A 23,763-nucleotide genomic window follows, 5' to 3' on the forward strand; every position below is an offset into this window, starting at 1 on the left:
ATAGTCGGTTGAGTCTCGCGTCGGAACGAGACTGGCTTTAAAAACCATCAACCACCCGTATTTATACAATCGACTCAAGATGTTGACGCAACAGATCACGTGACTTTCGTCAGAGATAACTTATTATAAGTGGGATAACACAGTTTTTTCTTGTTACAGTGGAAGATCTTCGTGATGCTATACCTGTTCTACATATATACTACTACACCCATTAGCTATATTTTTAAATACCTGCACACGACGCAGTATGCACCCACTTGTATTACGATACTGTTTGTTGTTGGAGCTGTCTATGCGTTCTACGACCATGTCCTTAAGGGAAAAAAGGTACTTAAGTTTTAAAGTAATCCGTACTGTTATCGCACTTGTAATTGCCGCCTTTGAAACGGAAGTCACGTGATCTGTTGCGAGAAACCCATCTGAGTCGATTGTATAAATGCAGGTGTTTGATGGTTTTTAAGCCAGTCTCGTTCCGACGCGAGACTCGACCGATTATTGAATGCTTTTTGTGTTTAGGTCGCCATTTTGATCGAGTGGTTGCAATAACAATTGTGCCCTTATCAAGTTAATATTGCAGTTGCCGTAAAACCGTAAAACCGAGACAGACTATTGCGCATGTGTGTCTCGGACTTGGGTGCCCTGCGTTCCTTACAACCTGCACGAACGAGGAGCTACACGAGGCTACCGACCGAGCTATCGCGGATGCGGCTTTTTGAATGATGAACTTAAAATGACCGTCGACTCGAGAAGAAGAAGATCTGTACTAAATGGAGCAGGATGTTTAATAAAACCCGATTATATTCTTTCAGAGTTTTTGTCAACTATTCAAGCCTCTACCCGAATGGGGTCCTAAGGATTTTCGATTAAGACAATTGAGGAAAAAATTCGACAGCCGTGAGGTTAGTTCAAAAACAATTAAAAATATTAAGTCCTGATATCAATGTATGACATCATTATCATCATCGTCAAAAACCCATCGCTGGCTCACTACTGAGCACAGGTCTACTCTCAGAATGAGAAAGATTTGGCCATTGCTTGTCTACCAAGCAGGTCAAGTGCATAGTGGCAGACTTCACACACTTTTGAGAATATTATGGAGAAATAACAATATTTATGAGCTAATAAAATGCTTGGCTCACATAAAATAAAAGTATATTGCAAATAACAATCATTTGAATTACATAGGCACGAGGTAAATAATGTTAACGCGGCAGGGCTCGTGACGAGCTCGCTGTCTTGCGTGCGTGCACGTTGTCGAACATGGGAGTACTGAGGGGCAAACGCAGGGCCGGGACGCGCCTGCGGCGGTCACGGGGAAATGCTTGGCGGCACCCCCGCGCACCGCTGTCGTGTACAATGCCTACACGTTGCCTTACATCTCCCCCCTATAGTCCTGGTGGTAGCGTGGTACCAATAGGACTAGCACCTAACTTACGGGGTCGGCCCCGTTTACGCTTTTCCTGAAGCGGCGCTTGGATGTGACCAACGAAGGGAGTAAGATCAGACGAGTGGTACTTACCAATAACCTCCTGATCGCTGATTTTCTCCAGCTGGAAAGTAGCAGGACCGCACACCTGGCGCACGCGGTACGGGCCGTCGCGACGCGGCAGTAGTTTCGGCGTTTGCCCTCTGGCAGCGTCGTTGGAGCCGTGGGTCTTCAGCAGGACCAAATCGCCCTCCTTATACAAAGGCGCCGGCCGTCGCCCATCATCTGCGTACTTCTTTGATTCCGCTTGCGCGCGTTCATGCACATCTCTGGCTTGGGCTAGTACATTAGCCATCTTTTCCAGGTAAGGCGTAAAGCTAGGGATGAAATTGTCTTCATCTAAAATGGCGCGGACGTCGGTGGTGGCATCGCTAGGAGCTCGGAGTTCCCGCCCGAAGGTGAGATAAGCAGGTGAGAATCCGGTACTGGCAGTCACAGCTGAGTTCATCGCAAAGCGGATAGCGGCGAGGTGAGTATCCCACGAGGTGTGATCTCGGCCGACTAATATAGCGAGCTGTGGCTTGAGGTCTCGGTTTTTCCTCTCAATTGGGTTACTTTGCGGGTGATAGAGTGGGGTGAGTGCCTGGGTGACTCCCATGGCGTGGCACGCCTGCTGCATCACGTCACTGATGAATTGGACTCCGTTATCGGAAATCACCCGGCGGCTCGGCCCGTACCTAAAGTAAATTTCGTTGATGAGAATTTTAGCACACTCTGCGCTCGTAGCAGCTTTAAGTGCGAACAGCTCGACCCACCGACTACATACATCTTCTACTATAAAGATCCAGCGATTCCCTTCTTGGGTCTCAGGGAGAGGACCAAACAAGTCGATAGATATGACTTCGAACCTTCTCGCCGTAGCTGGCGTCTGTACTAGGCCAGCTGGTTTCCGGGTATCCACTTTATATCTCTGACAGGGAACGCATCGCTTGATGTAGTCAGCTACCTGGGCTCTCATGCCTGGCCAGTAGTATCTGGCTCTCAGACGTTCCAAGGTGCGCTCGACACCAAAGTGACCAGCGGTCGGTGCGTCGTGCAGGTCGGCGAGGGCGCGCGCGCGCTCGTGCTGCGGCACCACGAGGCAGGGCTGCTCGACGTCCTCGTCGTCGGCTGAGCACCTGTACAGAATGCCGTCTGACATGACGTAGCCTTTATCGGACCACATTCGCGCTTTAAAGGGATCGTTCGATTCCATGTCGTCTATAACTTTCTTGACTTCAAGATCTTTCATCTGGTTCTCTCTGATATCTGCCGGGTTTCGCGTGGGCATATCCACGATAGTATAACAGAAATCGCACGCATCATCGTTAGCGCACGATGGACGCGATAGTGCATCGGCGATAACGTTCTTTTTACCTGGTGTATAATTTATCTCAAGATTATACTCTTGTAGCGACAGCGCCCAGCGTGCTAGACGACCACTCGGCGATTTCAAGCTCATGAGCCATTTCAGCGGTTGGTGGTCGGTCATCACACGTACTGTCGATCCTTCTATATATCCTCTAAATTTCTGCACCGCCCATACGACCGCGAGCGCTTCTCTCTCCGTCGTCGTGTAGTTTTTCTCGGCGCTATTGAGTATGCGGCTGGCGTATTCGATTGGACGTTCGTCAGGCCCCTCCCCTTGCATCAAAGCAGCCCCGAGGGCGTAGCCACTACTATCAGTGTACAGCGAGTAGGGTTTTGTGCCATCAGCTTGTCGTAATATAGGTGCAGATGTAAGTTTTACCTTTAACTGTTCGAATGCATCTTGCTGGGGTTGCTCCCATCGCCAGGTGCTGGCCTTCTTCAGCAGATCCGTCAGCGGTTTTGCTGTAGCAGCAAAGTTAGGGATGAAACGCCGGAACCAACTTGCGGCTTGAATGAAGCTCTTGAGATGCTTAAGATTTAGTGGTGGGGTCATGGCTGCGATGGCGGTCACTTTCTGGCAGTCCGTGGACAAGCCGCCTGGCACTATCACATGCCCCAAAAATCTTATGGAGTCTCTAGCGAAACAGCTTTTCCCTCGATGGACGCGCAGCTTGAACATCCGCAGGCGTTGAAAAACAGCCTCCAGGTCTTCCAGGTGCTTCTCGTATGAGTCTGAAAGTAAGCACAAATCATCAAGGTAAGCCCATATATTGATATCCTGTAGGTTGGATTTAAAACGGTCCATCAACCTTTGAAAGGTAGCGCCCGAGTTCCTCAGACCCATCGGCATTCGTTTGAACCTATAAGTCCCTAACGGCGTGACAAACGCAGTCTTATCCCGATCTTCAGGCTGTACTAAAGCCTGAAAGTATCCCGAGCGAAGGTCAAGAGTTGACATGTAGTTGCTCGCCTTTGCCTCGTGAAGGATATCTTCCATCCGAGGAAGTGGATACCGGTCGGGTTCGGTGACTGAATTAAGCTTCCTATAGTCTACGCATAAGCGCACTCCTCCATCTTTCTTTCCTACTAAAACAACGTTTGCAGCCCATGGTGATTCGCATTCTTCTATTATGTCCTGCTCGAGTAACTTTTGCAGCTCCTTTTCTAATATCTCCTTCTTACCTGCAGACATTCTATAGGGTGGTGACGCAATAGGTTGTTGACCCTTCTTCACCTTAATGCAGTGCATAGCGTACTCGGTAGGCGGGCCGTCAGCTGCGAACACGTCGGCATACTTGGACAGCAGCTGATCCAGCTGGGACCTCTGGTCACTAGTAAGCTTAGTACCCTCTTCATCTCTAAGGTAGACAGACTGATCATTATTTAAAGCGAGAAGTTCATCATTTTGCGATGGTGAGTGGTCATCGTTTTTAGATGGTAAGTGGTATGTAACAAAATCATACTTGGTACTCGGAGAGTCACTAAAGTACCAGACTTGTTGAGGCGCATCAACTATTATGCCTGCCTGAGTAATAAAGTCAAGGCCGAGTAAAGTTCTAGCATCGGCAGCATCAGGTAGTACCATAAAGGTAATGGGCAAATCGCGGCCTCCCAATTCGAGTTCTGTGTCACCGGTGAAAATTCTACTCACCCGGCGAGTCCCATCAGCGAGTCTCACTGATCGTTGCGACTCGTAGAACTGCACCCCTGCATCCAGCAGGATGTGATGCAGTCCCGGGCTGGCGATGCAGTGCGTCGCTCCGGTATCCAGCATGGCGACGCCTGCTCGGCCCGCGGCGCTCACCCGCACCACGGGGCGAGCCGGTGCAGAAGTAGGTTCGTTGACTTCTGAAAAGCTGTGAAAATCCACTTGTTTATCGCCTGCTTTATTATTGTTACTGGCAGCCCTGCAGGTAGTGCACCGAGATCTCACTACCCCTAGCTGGCCACATCCATAACACCGCAACGCACTACTATTGTCGCTCTTAGAGCTTGATTCAGATTTTTCTTTCTCTTTGTCTTTTAACCTACGGCATTCTGACACTACATGCCCAAAAATATGACAAAAGCTGCACTTGGGGCGACTTTGCCGTGGTTTAATAGTTACCTTGTCAGCGTGACTAGTACTAGGCAAACTTTCCATATTATTATTATGAGAAGAGTTCTTTGAAACAGGTTTACTACTTACGTTTACTAATTCTTCTATGTTTTCTTCGACTTCCCTAGCCCTACGTAACAACCCCTCAGTACTTACGCATTCCTCACGCTTCAACCGTTTACGCACGCGTTTATGTAAAAGTCCATAACACATGTCTACTTGGATGTGGTCCTCGAGGTTGTACGGAAGTTTCGAAAGCATCGCACGAGTGCGCGCGACGAACACGTCGGCACGCTCGCTGTCCTGTTGCTCGGCGGCGAAAACGTCACGGAAGATCTTGTATGGAGCTCGTGGTGCGCCGAACATGCCTCGTAGACACTCTATCGCAGCGGCCCACGTGGTTGTTGTTGCCTTCACGCCTTGCCACCAGACAGCTGCCTCACCAGTGAGAAGCATGGGTAGGCCTCGCAGAGCGTGTTCATCGGAGACGTTAGTGCAGTCCTTATACACCTCGACTGCATCGATGAAAGCTTCTAGCACGTCGGGATCGCGCGGCAAACTCCCCGCGAAGCGAGCCGAACACTTCGCGAACGTCCCGCATGGCGGCGGCGCGGGCGGCGTGCTGATATTTCCACCCGAGATCCCTCGGATGAGTGCGGCGAGCTGGCTCTCCGTTATCATCAGTGCAGAAGGCGACTCCCGGGTCGCGCTTCCGATGAGATCTTCTACTTCTTGCTCCCGGTCATCCGGGCTGGCCATCCCTTCGTTTTTCGACTCCGTCCGGGTCTTGCTGCGCGTCGTCATCGCGTCGTAGTAGGGTTAGGTAGCGATGTGTCGCTTCACAATCACCCAAAATGGCCGTTGGCTTCCCAGAAGCGCGACGGACCTCTCGTACGCGATGTAATTAACTCGACGCGATAGGTATCCCCGTTCGTTACGTAAAACGTCTATTGAGTTGACCTCACTTTAGCACGGCAGTGTTCATGGATCGTAACAAAATGTCCGTTGACGTTGGCCACAAGTAGCGCGACGGAAAAAATCGAACGAACGCGATTCCACGAAACCACACAGGTAGGTATGTATGTACTCCCGATTGAATGTTCTTTCCTCGTGCTCCACGTTTAGGCGCCACTATGAGCTAATAAAATGCTTGGCTCACATAAAATAAAAGTATATTGCAAATAACAATCATTTGAATTACATAGGCACGAGGTAAATAATGTTAACGCGGCAGGGCTCGTGACGAGCTCGCTGTCTTGCGTGCGTGCACGTTGTCGAACATGGGAGTACTGAGGGGCAAACGCAGGGCCGGGACGCGCCTGCGGCGGTCACGGGGAAATGCTTGGCGGCACCCCCGCGCACCGCTGTCGTGTACAATGCCTACACGTTGCCTTACATATTACATTAAATTGAATGCCGCCCTTCTAGTTTGGTGGTCCGGGGTTCGATCCCGGGCACGCACTTTTAACTTTTCAGATGTTGATTTTTAACAAAAAATTATGGGATGTTATGTATAGCGGTAGCTTATGCTTAGCTTAATTAATTAATTATTAAAGAGAATGATTTTAAACATCACGATTTTTATTTAACTTTAACATGAAACTCGCGTACTACGGAAGGTGATCAGTGACGTCACAATCCAAAAACGACAAATATTTTTCAATTTTTAACATAAAAATAGAGTAATTTCTGCTAGAAAATATTTTTTATGTTAAAAAATTGTAAAACAACAGTCATTTACGCCATGTGACGTCATTAATCGCTTTCTGTACAGGCGTGTCGTTAATTTTTTGTATTTGTATTTTTTGTATTTATTTCGATTTAGACTCATTACAAGCGCTTACGAAAGTCAGATCGGCATAGAACAAAACAATAATAAAATGATTTTACAAAATATGGCATATTATAATCTAGATAATACTAGTTAAAGATGGCATAAAAATTATTAAGTTACTCAAGCACCTTGTCGTATTTTGTAACAATAATAATTTTGTTAAAAATGAATGAATGAATTTTTACGCTATACAAAAAAAAATCACGTCATTTTATTAGTACAGTCCAAGACCCTATTGATATTACGAAGGAAACCATCGTGAAGAAACCTGCATGCGTGAGATTTCTCCATAATATTATCAATGGTGTGTGAAGTGATTTCTAATAATTACAATGTTAAGAGCCTCAATAGCTCAACGGGTAAAGGTGTGGACTGAAAACCGAAAGGTCGACGGTTCAAACCCCGTCCGTTGCACTATTGTCGTACCTACTCCTAGCACAAGCTTGACGCTTAGTTGGAGAGGAAAGGGGAATATTAGTCATTTAACATGGCTAATATTCTTTTAACAAAAAAATGTACTTACTTACCTATATTTTGCAATACCCTAACAGGGTCTCATAAATGTTATTATTCAAAGAATAAAGAATAAAGAAAAATCTGCCAATCCGCACTTGACCTGCGTGGTAGACTAGGGCCGAGTCATTCTCATTCTAAGGAGAACCGAGCTCAGTAGCGAGCCGAAGATGTGTTTTGCGTGGCGTCTTGTAAATATGTTTCCAGCATTACTTTCAATTCCAGTTCATCCTGTCTCAAGCACCAAGAGATCTTAGCACATATCTGATAGAAAAGTCCGGTCTGGTGTCATATAAACTGGACGTGGTTTATGACGTCAAACCAAGGTCGACTATTATACGTGGTGATGGAAAAGATGCAAGGGGAAAGGAACATTGGTACTGATTCTGAGCACACCTACGTTTTAGAGTATTCGCATCATCTTCTCACTAATTTATTTTATTTTATTTATTTATTGACACTTTATTGCACACAACACAAAGTAAACATTGAAAAAACACAATACAGGATCTTATTCTAATAGATGTAGCATGCAAAGGCGGCCTTATCGCTAAAGCGATCTCTTCCAGGCAACCTTTGACGAAAGGAATCACGAAAGCACGGGTTGGTGCGGCAGCCGAAAATGGCCCTAGTTATTATTATAAATTAGACTACATACACAGTACATTCAAATAATACACAAATAAATATAATTATATATACCCATATACATATCTCTATAATATACTACATAATTCTGTTTACATAGATAAATAATAGTTCTTCAAACGATTTTTGAAGGTGTTTAAGGATTTCGCCTGACGTATTTCAGCTGGGAGAGAATTCCAGAGCTTGACACTGTATTGTGAAAAGGACAGACGCAGTTTGACATTTTTTAATTCAATTTAGAGCTGCCATATCTCGTGACTTTAGCTGCCAGTCGCGACTCGCGAGCCTACTGTTTAAATTTGTAGCGAGCACTAAAATTTAGTCTTTAAATGTAAAATTCATGTTCCGTCCTTTTTTAGCGATATTAAAAAGAGAAAGATGCAGATAGATACTTTAAATTTAGTTTAGAGAAAGACAAGAGAATCGGCGCCATTAATTGACTTATTTCACAACTGCAATTATTATATGTTTTATTTAACTGTTTTTTTCTTTTCAAAGAATATTAACCATGCTAGTCATGACTCATGACTAATATTCCCCTTAGCCCTCCAACTAAGAGTAAAGCTAGTGCTAGGAGTAGGTACGACAATAGTGCAACGGGGGGGGGTTTGGACCATTTTATGTTGGAAGGCCACCCATGGTTTGAACCGCCGGCCTTTTGGAATTCAGTCCGCTCCCCAACCGTTGAGCTATTGAGGCTATTATTGTGTTATTACTTACTAGCGACCCAGCCCGGCTTCGCATGGGTGCAACGTAGATACTAATGTGGTGTCATTGAGGTGTCATTGCCTCAGAAACTCTCAAATGAGAGGATTTTTTCCGACCTAATTCAAATTACTACAATTTCTCTAGGGATCTCTAATTTTTTGAGAATTAAACTATAGCTATAAACCTTCCTCTTGAATTACTCTATCTATTGGTGAAAACAGCATTAAAATCCGTTACGTAGTTTAAAAGATCTACGCGTTCATACATACATACAGACGCGCGAAGCGACTTTATTTTATACTATGTAGAGATTAACTGTAAGTGCTTATAGTATTACTAGCTGAGTGCGGGTAACGTGCGTGTATGCGAGGCATCCCCCTGCCTCCTACCCCGATTGCCATCTGGACCTGTCGCGGACTAAAGGTATGCCCACTTTTTAACAGATATAGGGAGAATTTTCCAAAATTTCACTCCGGACTCCGGACCTATTGAGATGCTAATCTGTGAAGTTAAGAGCGGATTACTGCGAATCTAAACTGCCCATTTAGCTACTTTTTTGTCGTTAAATGAGACAACTTAATGGCTACCGTAATGAACAGCAGTTTAAAAGGTGGACTTTTGTACGTTTATTTTCGTCAAATTGATGGTGTTTAATCCTGATTAGCCTTTTAATGTTATAGTCCTTGCATTTCACGAGGCCCCGAAGGCGAGTATACAACAAATAATAAAAATTTCAAAATGGTCGCCATGAAAATTAAAAATAAATAAAAACTCGTGTACGATGGGACGGAAGTTCCGTACCATTCCACGGAACCCTTCGTGTGTGTGTCTGATTCGCACTTGACCGATTTTTTTATTTTTGCATAATTATTAAAGTCTCAGAATACTTTGTATAGTCTTCATTTCATCTTCTTAAGACTCCTTAAAATTGTGGCACCGAACATTTTTTTTACGAAATAACAGTATCTAAGAGCCCTCGCCCACGGCGACTTTTTGTAGCGATGCTGTCGCGCGTTTACTAAACGCACGCCAGCATCACTACTAACGCGTGTTAGTCGCATTTGCAACGCGCTACTGCATCACGACTGTATCAATGCAAACGCGCGACTTTGTCGCATGACATCGGGGGAAGTACGGAGGGAGGGTGGCGCGTGAATAGAGAACCGAGCATCAGTGCAACATTTTTTCTCGTTTGCATCGACACAGAAGCGCGACAATATCGCATTTGCATCGCGACTGAATCTGAGACCGTGGGCGAGGGCACACAGCTAGCGACCGCTTCGCGACTGTTTCGATGCGGACGCGCGACAGCATCGCTACTGTATCGCTACAAAAAGTCGCCGTGGGCGAGGGCTCTAACGCGGTACGTAGGATATTCGATGCCCTGTAGCTTTCTATAAGTAATCATCCAAAATTATCGGACGTTCGGATAATCTTATTCGATTAAGTTGTTGTGAATAGCGTTTGATAGTCGTAATCGTACGATATCTACGTAAGTTCGATTCGGTCTCGGTTTCGACAACTTTACTGTCGATACGGTTATTCTGAATTGAAAATACATCTTATCGTACGACAACTTCAAATCAAATCATGATGGTGTTACAGTGGTTTATTTACAGCTACAATCCACCATACAGTGGGCATGCAAAATTTATTTTCTTATTATCTATTATTAATAAGCTATTTTTTAACTTTTTTTTTTTAGAATTATAATGTTCAACAGTCACATATCACATAATATAATATAATATCACATGTCACATAATAATTATCTACCTGTAATATATTAACCAAGAAATAATTAAAAAAAATAGTCAATATAATATAATCACATCAAGTCAACTTTAATTAAAATACCTTAAGATTACTATTATTATTACTACATAATTATAAATTGTATAATATTTTATTCCTTGTATTCAAAAAATTCTTTAACGGAATAAAATGTCCGACTTACCGAATCGATCGATAATTATGTTATCGAAGTGCTCTGAATCGGCCTGCTGGAGAGTGATATAGGCTACTGTTTGTCCCTGAAAATCAAAGAGTTCCCCGGGATATCAAAAACCTAAATCCACGCGAACGAAGTCGCGGGCATCGACTAGTACATTTGAATAAAAGCAGGCGTTACTTTGAATATAGTACTTTATAATAAGTAATTATAGTATCCATATCTACTGATATTATAAATGCGAAGTGGCCCCGATTCTCTAGTCTCTCTCTAAACTAAATTTAGAGTATCTGCATCCTTTTCTTTTTACTAATGCTAAAAAAGGAACGGAACATGACTTTCACATTTAAAGACTCAAAATTTTAGTGCACAATACAAATTTAAACAGTAGGTTCGCGAGTGCGTGCTAAAATCACGGGTTTTACCATCTAAAAATTAAATTTAGAAATGTCAAACTGCTTCTGTCCTTTTCATATAACAATAGTAAGAAGAGGGTGCGAATACTCTAAAATTAGGTTGTGCTTAGAATCGGTGCCAATTCTCTGTTTGTCTATCAATCTGTCTGTCTATTAGTTTTTCACAGCTCAACTGTTCAACCGATTTTGATGAAATTTGGTACAGATTTTGAAATTACCTAAATCCACGCGGAGAAAGTCGCGGACATCATCTGTTACTTAATAAATGACTTGAACTTAAACTAATATACAGCATTTCTCATCGTTGCAACAGTCAGTGGCCTCTTGGAATACTATACGAGGGTTGCAGAACTTGTCTTTTGGCATACACTCTCCGCCGCGCTTTTCGCAGCGCGTCTCCTTTACGGAAACTGTAAAATAAAAATAATGGGTCTGTGTTAATACTCTAAAGTTTTTTAAGCTTTTGAGAAATTGAGTCGAGTCTGTAATAAATTGGTAAAAAAAAATTGACGTCCACAGCTGGACATAGGTCTCTTGTATGGACTTCCACACGCCGCGGTCTTGCACCGCCTGAATCCAGCGGCTCCCTGCGACTCGTCTGATGTCGTCCGTCCACCTAGTAGGAAGACGCAGCGTCGGAAGACCCCCCACTAGGTGGACGGACAACTTGTATCTGAATTAAAAAAAAAAGTCCTTGAGCGGAGATCGCGTATAAGCAAGCGTAATGTGGGATACACGATGGTACGACGATATAAAGAGGCTTGCAGGAAGCGACTGGTTATTATCATCATCATCATCATGATCAACCCATCGCCGGCTCACTACAGAGCACGGGTCTCCTCTCAGAGTGAGAATCGTTCGTGCCATAGTCTACCACGCCTAGCCATGTGCGGATAGCCGATAGGTAGACTTCACAGAACATTATGGAGAACTCTCAGACATGCAGGTTTCCTCACGATGTTTCATCATCATCAATCAATAGACGTACACTGCTGGACATAGGTCTCTTTTAGGGACTTCCACACGCCACGGTCTTGCACCGCCTGGATCCAGCGGCCCCCTGCGACTCGTCTGATATCATCCGTCCACCTCCTCCTCCACGTTTTTGACGACCTCCCTGGCGCAGTGGTGAGCGCTGTGGTCTTAATAGTGGGAGGTCCCGGGTTCGATTCCTGGCAGGGGTTTGGAATTTTATAATTCCTAAATTTCTGGTCTGGTCTGGTGGGAGGCTTCGGCCGTGGCTAGTTACCTCCCTACCGGCAAAGCCGTGCCGCCAAGCGATTTAGCGTTCTGGTACGATGCCGTGTAGAAACCAAAGGGGTATGGGTTTAATAAAAACTGCCATACCCCTTCCAGGTTAGCCCGCTATCATCTTAGACTGCATCATCACTTCCCACCAGGTGAGATTGCAGTCAAGGGCTAACTTGTATCTGAATAAAAAAAAAAAAAAAAACCTAGTGGGGTGTCTTCCAACGTTGCGTCTTCCGGTGCGAGGTCGCCATTCCAGCACCTTGGGACCCCAACGTCTATCGGTTGTACGAGCTATGTGCCCTGCCCATTGCCACTTCAGCTTCGCAACCCGTTGAGCTATTGTCGGTTACTCTAGTTCTCCTACGGATCTCCTCATTTCTGATTTGATCACGTAGAGAAATTCCAAGCATAGCTCTCTCCATCGCCCTCTGAGTGACTCTGAGCTTTCACAATGTTTAGCAAGTAATATTAATTAATTACTTACAACGCACATAACTCCGAAAAGTTAGAGGTGCGTGCCCGGGATCGAATCCCCGACCTCCGATTAGAAGGCGGACGTTCTAACCCTTAGGCTATCAAAGCTTATTATCAATAGATTGATTTTCTTAAAGCTCTGACAGCCTAGTGGTTAGTAGGACGTCCACCTCCTAATCGGAGGTCGGGGTTCGATCCCGGGCACGCACCTCTAACTTTTCGGAGTTATGTGCGTTTTAATTCATTATATCACTTGCTTTAACGTTGAAGGAAAACACCGTGAGGAAACCTGCATGACTGAGAGTTCTCCATAATGTTCTCAAAGGTGTGTGAAGTCTACCAATCCGCACATGACCAGCGTGGCAGACTATGGCCAAAACCCTTCTCATTCTGAAAGAAGAATGGAAATCCCGCCGATGAGATGATCACGATTGTGAGGACAGTATGCCTTATTAGTCTGTCCATAATAAAGCTTATATTGTCCATAATATAATAATCCGCTATATTAGATTAGATAGACCCGTGCTCTGTAGTGAGCCGGTTATGGGTTGTCATTCAATGTTCTCAGCGTACATATTCAAAATTCTTTGATTTTTTATCGTTTTGTATTTTATGTCATTTTTCTTGTACCTTTATTTGTATTTAAATTTATTATTAATCATCTAGTTAGTGTAAGTGGCACTGCCGTTCTAATTAGATATAAAATAAATAAAATAAATAAATAAATAAAATGATGATGATTCCTTACTTCCATAGCAACATTCGACGCCTCTTGCTTGCTGCTTGGGGCACAGGCCTCGATCGTTGGCCAGTAACCCCTCAGGGCAGTCGGCTGCTATCACGCAGCTACCACCTTCCTCCAGACACGGCTGTTCTATTACGATGGAGTCGATAACTCTCACTGGAATGGCAGTTGCATTCAACTTATTATCATGACTTGTGTAGTTGTGTACCTACTTGTTTTTTAGGGTTTCGTACCTCAAAAGGAAAAACGGAACCCTTATAGAATCACTTTGTTGTATGTCTGTCTGTCAAGAACCCTATAGGGTACTTCCCGTTGACCTAAAATCATGAAATTTGGTAGATAGGTAGATCTTATAGCAGACATTCGGGGAGAAATCTGAAAACCGTGAATTTGCGGTTACATACCACAAAAAAAAATTGTGGTCCTGAACTAATCTATACTAATATTATAAAGAGGTAATGTTGTTAAGTTTGTTTGTAGGGGCTAATCTTTGGAACTACTGAACCGATTTTAAAAATTCTTCCATCAGTAGGAAGCTACATTATTCCTGAGTGACATAGGCTATACGGGATCTTTAAAAACCTAAATCCACGCGGGCGAAGCCGCGGGGATCAGCTAGTAATTAATATTTTCAATTTATAAGTAAGATAACTATACCAAATGGGATATCATATGAAAAGGCTTTTTTTGTACATTCTAAAAAAAGATTTTTATTTATTTTTAGGCATAATAGTTTTTGATTTATCGTGCTAAATATCGATAAAATACGATTGTAGTACGGAACCCTCAGTGCGCGAGTCTGAATGCGCACTTGGCCGGTTTTTATATAAATAACCGTGAAAGTGCGAGGGTATGTCGTATCATGATACGACAATTAAAATATGGCCTTTACTAGACTTTAATTGGTTCACAATTTAAAACTATTTTTTTTTTTTTTTTTTTTTAATAGATATAGCGAGCAAGCGAGCAGGCGGGTCACCTGATGTTAAGTGATTACCGCCGCCCATGAACATTTGCAGCACCAGAGGAGCCGCCGATGCGTTGCCGGCCTTTTAGGAATTTGTTGGTCCGCCCCTTGAATAACCCCATGTTATAATCTAGTGGGAACACCGCCGATGGGAGTTGGTTCCACAGTTTGCACGTGCGTGGAAAGATCCAAAGCCAGATCCTTCTGGCGCAGCGGACGGTCGAAGTGCACCAGACACCCAGATGGTGAGGGTGAAATTCCTTACGGTGGCGCGCGGTGCGGTTGTAGAAAAAAGAGGGTGGAATGAGGTCAAAAAGCTCTTCAGAGCACTCCCCATTATACAGGCGATTATGATATTTTATGGGAATTAAGGGATACCGCGAGGTTATAGTTCAGGGCAAACCACTATTATATTTAGATTAATAAAATAAATTGTACTTACAATCTTGATCGTTCCCACAAACAACTCCAACCAACAGAAACGCGAATAAAACGACCTTCATGGCTAAGGAGTTAATTAAACGCGTGCGTCGCTCTCGATATTAAAGCCCAGACTAAAATACATATTATTATTGGTATAAACTCAGTAATAAATGCCTTATCACTACCTCACTACATACCTGATTTATTGCCTTATTGATTACTCTCTCCATCACTCGTTATGTGACTCTGAGCAACACGCACTGTTCGAAGACTTTGGTCTTCAAGCACTGAGGAATTTTGAACGACAAGAAAGATCGAAATTCGTCCTGTGCGAGCAGCGGCACGTGCGTCGCGCAGTCTTTAAACGCGACACGTGCGCCAAGTGACCCCCCTTGATAAAGGACCCCGAATGGGTTTGAAACTAGTCGGGCTAACCGTCGACTGGATACGTCAGTTTAGCTGTAGAAATGTATTATATATAATGGAAATCCCTCACGATAGTTTAAACGCTAAAAAAGAGAAGAAATATATCTATGTAATAGTACCTACTTAACCGTATAATTTTGTTTTTGTATCGCTTGACTCACCGTGAATAAATAATTTTCTACGTAAATCTTATCGTGTTAGTATTTGCGCGTGGGACGCGTGACGACTTCCAGCACGCTGGATGATAAGCTGTGGCTCAGTGGTTAGGACGTCCGGCTCCTAATTGGAGGTCAGGGGTTCGAACCCGGGCACGCACCTCTAACTTTTCGGAGCTATATTCGTTTTAGGCAATTAAATATTACTTGTTTTAACGGTGATGGAAAACATTGTAAGGAAACCTGAGAGTTTTCCACAATGTTTCTAAAGTTGTCTAAAGTCTGCCAGTCCGCACTTAACCAGCATGGCGGACTATAGCCTAAACCCTTCTCATTCTGAGAGGAAATTGGAGATCAGAAAGAAAAAAAAGAGAGAAAGTATCCCTAATAAGTCTCTTGGTCTTTATTGGATTATATCGACAAATGTTTTTATTTTTATCATTCTTTCCATCTACTTATTATGCTGAGCTGTTCTGTACACCCATTTTGGGTGGTGTCACAGATGAAAATGTTACATATTTTGTAGTTTGTTTTTATCTGTGACACCAACAACAAATAAATGCATTTTCTTTCTTTCTTTCTTTCTTTCTATCTTCTAAAATATGTTAATATTATGTAAAGGCGAAAGTTAGTATGTGTGTGCATATGTGTGTATATGTGTGTGTGTTTGTTTGTTACTACTTCACGCAAAAATTCCTAGACGGATATGGCTGAAATTTCCAATGAAGATAGATTATAATACCCTAGATTAACCTTTTATTCCGGAAAATGAAACAGTTCCCACGGGATTTTCAAAAAACTTATATCCACGCGATTGATGTCGCGGGCATCAGTACCCGTATTACAAGATTTTACGTCTCACCAAACCAAACCAAATTCGAGAGTCGAAATACTTCCGCGTTACAGTAAAATGGACCTAAACAGCCTTGAATTGAAGTCAAATATTCAATGCCACTGATTTTAATTTCGCAATGTTTCCGCTTGGAGCGCTGGCTGTAGAAGTGTAGACAAACTTGAGCTTTAAAACAAGGCGTTTAAGATCCAGTTTACTGTAACGCGGAAGTATTTCGACTCTCGAATTTGGTTTGGTTTGGTGAGACGTAAAATCTTGTACTACGGGTACAGCTAGTGTTCATAAAAATAAAATGAGATTATGATATAAGATAGTAAGCTTTATTATTCCGTACATATTAAAGCTTATAATGTCCATAATATAATAATCCGGTATATTATAATACCGTGATCCGACGGGAAAAGTATCCCTAATAAGTTGGCCGTCCGTCAGCAATATTGGGTCTTTATTGGATTAATCGCTTTACCAGTATTATCTCGAAAAATGCTTTTATTTTTATCATTCCTTGTATCTCCTTTGTAATATTAAAAAAGGGGTAAAGGAGTGGACTGAAAACCGAAAGGTCGACGGTTCAAACCCCGCCCGTTGCACTATTGTCGTACCTACTCCTAGCACAAGCCTGACGCTTATTTGGAGAGGAAAGGGGAATATTAGTCATTTAATATGGCTCATATTCTTTGTAAAAAAAAAAAATGCATACTAATATTATAAATGCGAAAGTGTGTCTGTATGTCTGTCTGTCTGCTAGCTTTTCACGGCTCAACACATAGGCTACTTTTTATCCCGGAAAATCTAAGAGCTCCCACAGGATTTTTATAATCCTAAATCCACGCGGACGAAGTCGCGTACATCATCTAGTAAAGTATATCTATTTTATGCTTACTTTATACAGCGTGTAACCAGAACGCTGGCAAAATGAAGATCATGATAGAACTGATGATTACTGATATGATACCACATAGACCTGAGTTTTTCAAGCTATACATTTTTTTTTTTTTTTCAATATCACTAAAAGTACAAAATGAGGCAAATGGTTATTTGTATTAGATTGTGTTTAGGTAGTGTGACAATACCGCTAAGTTTTTGCTAACGTTCTGGTTGCACCCTGTGTAATATACTAGCCGCCGTGTCCGTCCGTGACTTTGTGCGCGTGCTGCGCTGCAGCCGCGCTGCATTCTTTGCATCCCGCTGCATGATTTTTTTTTCTTTAAAAAAAGAATATTAGCCAAGTTAATTGCTGACTAATATTCCCCTTTCCCCTCCAATTAAGCGTAAAGCTTGTGCTAGGAGTAAGTACGACAATAGTGCAACGGGTGGGATTTTAACCGGCGACCTTTCGGTTTTCAGTCTGCTTTTTTTTAACTATTTTAAATTATTGGTGGTAGTTATTAACAATAATTAATTTGGACTTCTATTATGTTGACATTTTATTCATCACTAATATTATGTTTTGATTGTATGAAGTCTATGTATAACTTGTATTTTAATTCCTACTTATTTTTATGTTTTTAATTTAAGGTAATAATATTCAAACACCAGTTACAATGGTAAAATGTATAAGGCTCATCAGACATTGTTTCAACCTATTGTACCTGCATTTTATTGAATAAATAAGTCATTCATTCATTCATTCATTCATTCATCCATGGTTCAAATTACTGGTTGTCTAAAAATAAGTAATACCTAAAAAATGCTTATTACTTATTTATTTCGTTTCCGTTTTTTCATAATTCTACAGAACCATAATACAACACTTCTGGTCTTTAGGGCAATCAATGGCCCCGTCGAATACTAGACTAGGGTTGCAATACGTTTCTTGCGTCATGCAGCTTCCTCCATGCTTCTGGCAGCGGGTCTCCTTCATCGACACTGGAAAAGAAAAAGAATCTTGGTTTGGTTTTTCCATTTTACCACAATCTGACATTAGCTTTGTATGTGTGAGCGTATAAATACCGCCCACCTTCTCTTGTACTATAGAGTATATTTCTAGGGCTATTACCTGCATGGCAACAATCGATGCCTTGCTTCCGCTGTGTGGGACATAGCCCCTGCCTCTCAGCGAGATGTCCTTTGGCACACTCCGCTACGACCGTGCTTATACGGAATACCACCCGCCTGGACGCACGACTGCTAATATAATATCGATTCGTTAGTTCAAAAGGAACATTACCTCCATGACAACAATCAATGCCTTGCTTGCGCTGTGTTGGACATAGCCCTTGCCTTTCTGCGAGATGTCCTTTCGGGCAGTTCGTTGCGACAATACAAATACCGCTTGCCTGGACGCACGGCTGCTCTTGTATTAATGAGTCGATAGTTTTACGAGCTTATCACCTCCATGGCAACAATAGATGCCTTGCTTCCGCTATGTAGGACACAGGCCTACCTCTCCGCTTGCGCTGTGTGGGACATAGCCCTTGCCTTTCTGCGAGATGTCCTTTCGGGTAGTCCGCTGCGACCGTGCAAATACCGCCCGCGTGCTCTTGTACTATAGAGTCTATATTTGTAGGGCTATTACCTCCATGGCAACAATCGATGCCTTGCTTGCGCTGTGTGGAACACAGTCCCTGCCTCTCCGCTAGATGTCCTTTGGGACATGATGACCGTGCAAATACCGCCTGCCTACTCTTGTACTAATGAGTCGACAATAATAATTGTAAAGGATCATTACCTCCATGGCAACAATCGATATCTTGCTTTCGCAGTGTAGGACACAGTTCCTGCCTCTCCGGTAGATGACCTTTCCGTGCAAATACCGCCCGCCTGCTCTTGTACTAGTCTATATTTATAGGACTATTACCTCCATGGCAACAATCAATGCCTTGCTTCCGCTGTGTGGGACATAGTCCCTGTATCTCAGCGAGATGTCCTTTGGGACAGTCCGCGGCGACCGTGCAAATACCGCCCGCCTGCTCTTGTACTATAGAGTCTATAGAGCTATTACCTCCATGGCAACAATCAATGCCTTGCTTCCGCTGTGTGGGACATAGTCCCTGCCTCTCAGCGAGATGTCCTTTGGGACAGTCCGCGGCGACCGTGCAAATACCGCCCGCCTGCTCTTGTACTATAGAGTCTATAGAGCTATTACCTCCATGGCAACAATCAATGCCTTGCTTCCGCTGTGTGGGACATAGTCCCTGCCTCTCAGCGAGATGTCCTTTGGGACAGTCCGCGGCGACCGTGCAAATACCGCCCGCCTGCTCTTGTACTATAGAGTCTATAGAGCTATTACCTCCATGGCAACAATCAATGCCTTGCTTCCGCTGTGTGGGACATAGCCCCTGCCTCTCAGCGAGATGTTCTTTGGGACATGATGACCGTGCAAATACCGCCTGCCTACTCTTGTACTAGTCTATATTTATAGGACTATTACCTCCATGGCAACAATCAATGCCTTGCTTCCGCTGTGTGGGACATAGCCCCTGCCTCTCAGCGAGATGTCCTTTGGGACAGTCCGCGGCGACCGTGCAAATACCGCCCGCCTGAACACACGGCTGCTCTTGTACTATTGAGTCGATAATCCTTACTGAAATGGAAATTACATACATCGAATTTATTACTGTACAATACAAAGTAACTCTACTTCCACTAGATTACAACATGGGGTTATTCAAGGAGCAGACCAACAAATTCCTGAAATCCCGGCAACGCATAGGCGGTTCCTCTGGTTCTGCAAACGTTCATGGGCGGCGGTAATCACTTGTCGTCGAGAGTCATTAATTAACATTCGTTTAGTTTTTACATGACGTATCAGTACTAGCCTTGGTACTAGCACTATTAAAATTAGCATATCGGTGACGAGTCCTTGAAGTTTTACCCATCCCAAAAGATTGATGTGGTTTTTAGGGTTCCGTACCTCAAAAGGAAAAACGGAACTCTTATAGGATCACTTTGTTGTCTGTCTGTCTGTCTGTCTGTCTGTCTGTCTGAATAGAATAGAATAGAATCATGAAATTTGGCAAGTAGGTAGGTCTGCTATAGCAGACATTTGGGGAAAAATCTGAGAACCGTGAATTTGTGGTTACATCACACAAAAAAAATTAAATTGTGGTCATGAACTAATAATTAGTATTTTCAATTTGCGAAGTAAGATAACTATATCAAGTGGGGTATCATATGAAAGGTCTTCACCTGTGCATTCTAAAACAGATTTTTATTTATTTTTATGCGTAATTTTTTTTGAATTATCTGTACGATACGACTGTAGTATGGAACCCACGTTGCGCGAGCCTGACTCGCACTTGGCCGGTTTTTTTTTGTATTGCTTGATTGCTTATTTTTCCCGCATGTATAGTAGCGGAAGGGCAGGTGGTTTATTACAGTTTATTCCGTTTAGCGGATTACATTTTTGTTGTTCCTTGTAAATACAATTTCATCTTCTAACGTCAATTCACGCGTGATATCACATTCGTTTGGGCCATGTTTGGACCATGCAATTGTATTAATCTACAAAACATACAACTGCACTTGTGAAACCAATAGCCAACGCACCACCGTCTTTAATACTAATGGAATAGAGTCGACAATTGAATACGAATGTGTTTTAGGAACGGAAATCGGATGTTGTTATCGTGAACTCAATTGGTAGACGAATACGATTGAATAATGATCGTTATCCTTATTAATAGGAATCGGTATAGTGCAGGCTATTGTTTCGTGTGTTTATGTAGACTAGCTACCCGCCCCGGCTTCGCACGGGTGCAATATAGATACTAAGACTTTTTTAGGGTTCCGTACCTCAAAAGGAAAAACGGTACCCTCATAGGATCACTTTGTTGTCTGTCTGTCTGTCTGTCTGTCTGTCTGTCTGTCTGTCTGTCTGTCTGTCTGTCCTAGTCCAAGAAACCTACAGGGTACTTCCCGTTGACCTAGAATCATGAAATTTGGCAGGTACGTAGGTCTTATAGCAGAGATAAGAGGAAAAATCTGAAAACCGTGAATTTAGGGTTACATCACACAAAAAAATTTAAATTGTGGTCATGAACTAAAAATTAGTATTTTCAATTTTTGAAGTAAGATAACTACATCAAGTGGGGTATCATAATTATGAAAGGTCTTCATCTGTGCATTCTAAAACAGATTTTGATTTATTTTTATGCATCATAGTTTTTGAATTATCGTGCAAAATGTCGAAAAAATACGACTTTAGTACGGAACCTTCGTTGCGCGAGCCTGATTCGCACTTGGCTGGTTTTTTATTCTGATACAAGTAGCCCTTGACTGCAATCTCACCTGGTGGTAAGTGATGATGCAGTCTAAAATGGAAGCGGGCTAACCTGGAAGGGGTATGGCACTTTTTATTAAACCCATGCCTCTTTGGTGTCCGGCGTCGTACCGAAACGCTACATCGCTTCACGGTACGGCTTCGCCCGTAGGGTGGTAACTAGCCACGGCCGAAGCCTCCCACCAGTCCAGACCAGAGTTTTTTATTTTTCTACCTACATACCTACGTAAAAAGCGGTGATAGTCTAAGTACTATATCTTCCGTGGTCTAGGTCCAAACCCTTCTCATTCTGAGGAAAGACCCGTGCTCAGTAGTGAGCCGGCGATGGGTTGATGGTGATGATGGATGAGGAAGGATCTAGCAAAGCACCGCATTAATATCTCAAGAACTTCCCTATATTTGTGTGATTACTTGAAAGAGGTCGTGACCTTCAGCAATGAATAAAAATAATACAGAGAAAGAGTAGCGGCTATTATACAAATCTTATTGAGTTAATTTTTGTAATGTGTAGTTAAGGAGATACGAGGAAACTGATAAAAGTAAGTAAAAACAAATAAACTCGCAAAACAAATTTCTGTCATCCTCCTTCCGCTATCGTATCGGGTAAAAATACAGAATGACCCCGAGTAGATAACAAAGTTATTTCAAGGAAAAAGATAAGTAATATTTTGAAGAAAATCTTAATTAAATAACCGGTCAAGTGCGAGCAAAATCACTTTATTAATTACTAGCTGATGCCCGCGACTTCGGCCGCGTGGAATTAGGTTTTTAAAAATCCCGCGGGAGCTCTTTGATTTTCCGGGATAAAATGTAGCCTATCCAGGGTATAACCTATCTCCATTCCAAATTTTATCCAAATCCGGTCAGCCGTTTTTGCGTGATTGAGTAACAAACATCCAAACATCCACACTTTCACATTTATAATATTAGTAGGACTACAGTCCTAGACTCTATTTAATTAAATCACAATTTCTACTTAAAATTAGCTTAAGTAGGTAATTTTCATTTCAGCTACCATAGAAATATAAAAACAAAACGAACAAAAAGTAAATTGATTTTAAATTACCATTCACATAAATATATACCTACGTCTTGTTGTTAATGATTTTAATCGGTCCCTGACAAATCGTTAAGACCACAAAAACTGATAAATAATTACCACTTATACAAAATGGCATTAAATATTAATAAAAACCGGCCAAGTGCGAAACAGGTTCGCGCACCGAGGGTTCCGTATTACAGTGGTATTTTTTCGACATTTTGGACGATAATTCAAAAACTATGACGCATAAAAATAAATAAAAATATGTTTTAGAATGCACAGGTGAAGACCTTTCATATGATACCCCACTTGATATAGTTACTTACTTCGAAAATTGAAAATACTAATTATTAGTTCATGACCACAATTTAATATTTTTTGTGTGATCTAACCCTAAATTCACGGTTTTCAGATTTTCCCCCAAATGTCAGCTATAAGATCTACCTACCTGCCAAATTTCATGTCTCGCGGGATTTTGAAAAATGTAAACCCACGCGGACGAACTTGCGGGCATCAGCTACTTATTATATTATAAAATTAAAGTTATAACATGGCCTAGTGATGCATTTCAGTCTACTCACAATCCTCGTCATTTCCACACACAACACCACACAACACAAGCACGAGTAAAACGATCTTCATGGCAACAAACGTGTGCGCGTGCGCCGCTCTCTGTACTCAACCACAAAATACATTCAAATTAGCAACAGGAAGGATTCATTGTCCTTATGAAACTGTTTCGGAATTGCACGAATAAAAATTTATAGAAGAGGAACCAGAAATGCCTTGTTTGCTGTGAATTGCAGGCATTTATCTTGTTTTGATATGTTAGTGATACATAATAACCAGGACCAAAGTTTTAATTTACTCTCCGAGGAAAAGAGGAGAAGGTCGAATTAGGACTTCCAAAGTTGATTAACTATCTAATTATTATTTTATTTTATTTTATTTTTATTTTTATTGAAAAGGTTCGCTAGCGATTTTTACAAAAATGATTTTAAATTACATAAAGTTAAATTACATGACGTTGTATGTAAAATCATTTCATTAAGTATTATTGTAAAGTACGCGGCAGAAAGTAATGTACATCGGCCTTCAAAATGAGATTTCGGCTTTGTAGAGCGTTTCTTCTGTCACTCATACCTATATGACGTTTTATCGATCTCAATGACAGGGACAACGCTCTACAAATGTTCTAT

The 23,763-nt window shown here is 42.4% G+C and overlaps 2 protein-coding genes across 2 annotated transcripts; both read right to left on the reverse strand.

The window, feature by feature from the left end:
- Positions 1-11,132: 11,132 nt before the first annotated feature.
- On the reverse strand, positions 11,133-14,991 carry LOC117997146 (U-scoloptoxin(19)-Sm1a-like). The gene is made up of 3 exons (XM_034985320.2): positions 14,884-14,991; positions 13,478-13,630; positions 11,133-11,414 (listed from the first exon to the last, which is right to left on the reverse strand). Exons 1-3 carry the CDS (start codon positions 14,942-14,944, stop codon positions 11,281-11,283), a joined length of 348 nt encoding a protein of 115 aa, XP_034841211.1. The 5' UTR covers positions 14,945-14,991; the 3' UTR covers positions 11,133-11,280.
- A 2,996-nt stretch (positions 14,992-17,987) lies between these two features.
- LOC138402245 (U-scoloptoxin(19)-Sm1a-like) lies at positions 17,988-23,284 on the reverse strand. Its single transcript, XM_069498139.1, has 3 exons — positions 23,146-23,284; positions 19,672-19,824; positions 17,988-18,167 (listed from the first exon to the last, which is right to left on the reverse strand). The coding sequence occupies exons 1-3, from the start codon at positions 23,204-23,206 to the stop codon at positions 18,031-18,033; spliced, it is 351 nt and encodes a 116-aa protein (XP_069354240.1). The 5' UTR covers positions 23,207-23,284; the 3' UTR covers positions 17,988-18,030.
- Between the last annotated feature and the right edge of the window lie 479 nt (positions 23,285-23,763).

Source organism: Maniola hyperantus, chromosome 4 (genome assembly GCF_902806685.2).
Source record: "Maniola hyperantus chromosome 4, iAphHyp1.2, whole genome shotgun sequence".
Classification (NCBI taxonomy): Eukaryota; Metazoa; Arthropoda; class Insecta; order Lepidoptera; family Nymphalidae; genus Maniola; species Maniola hyperantus.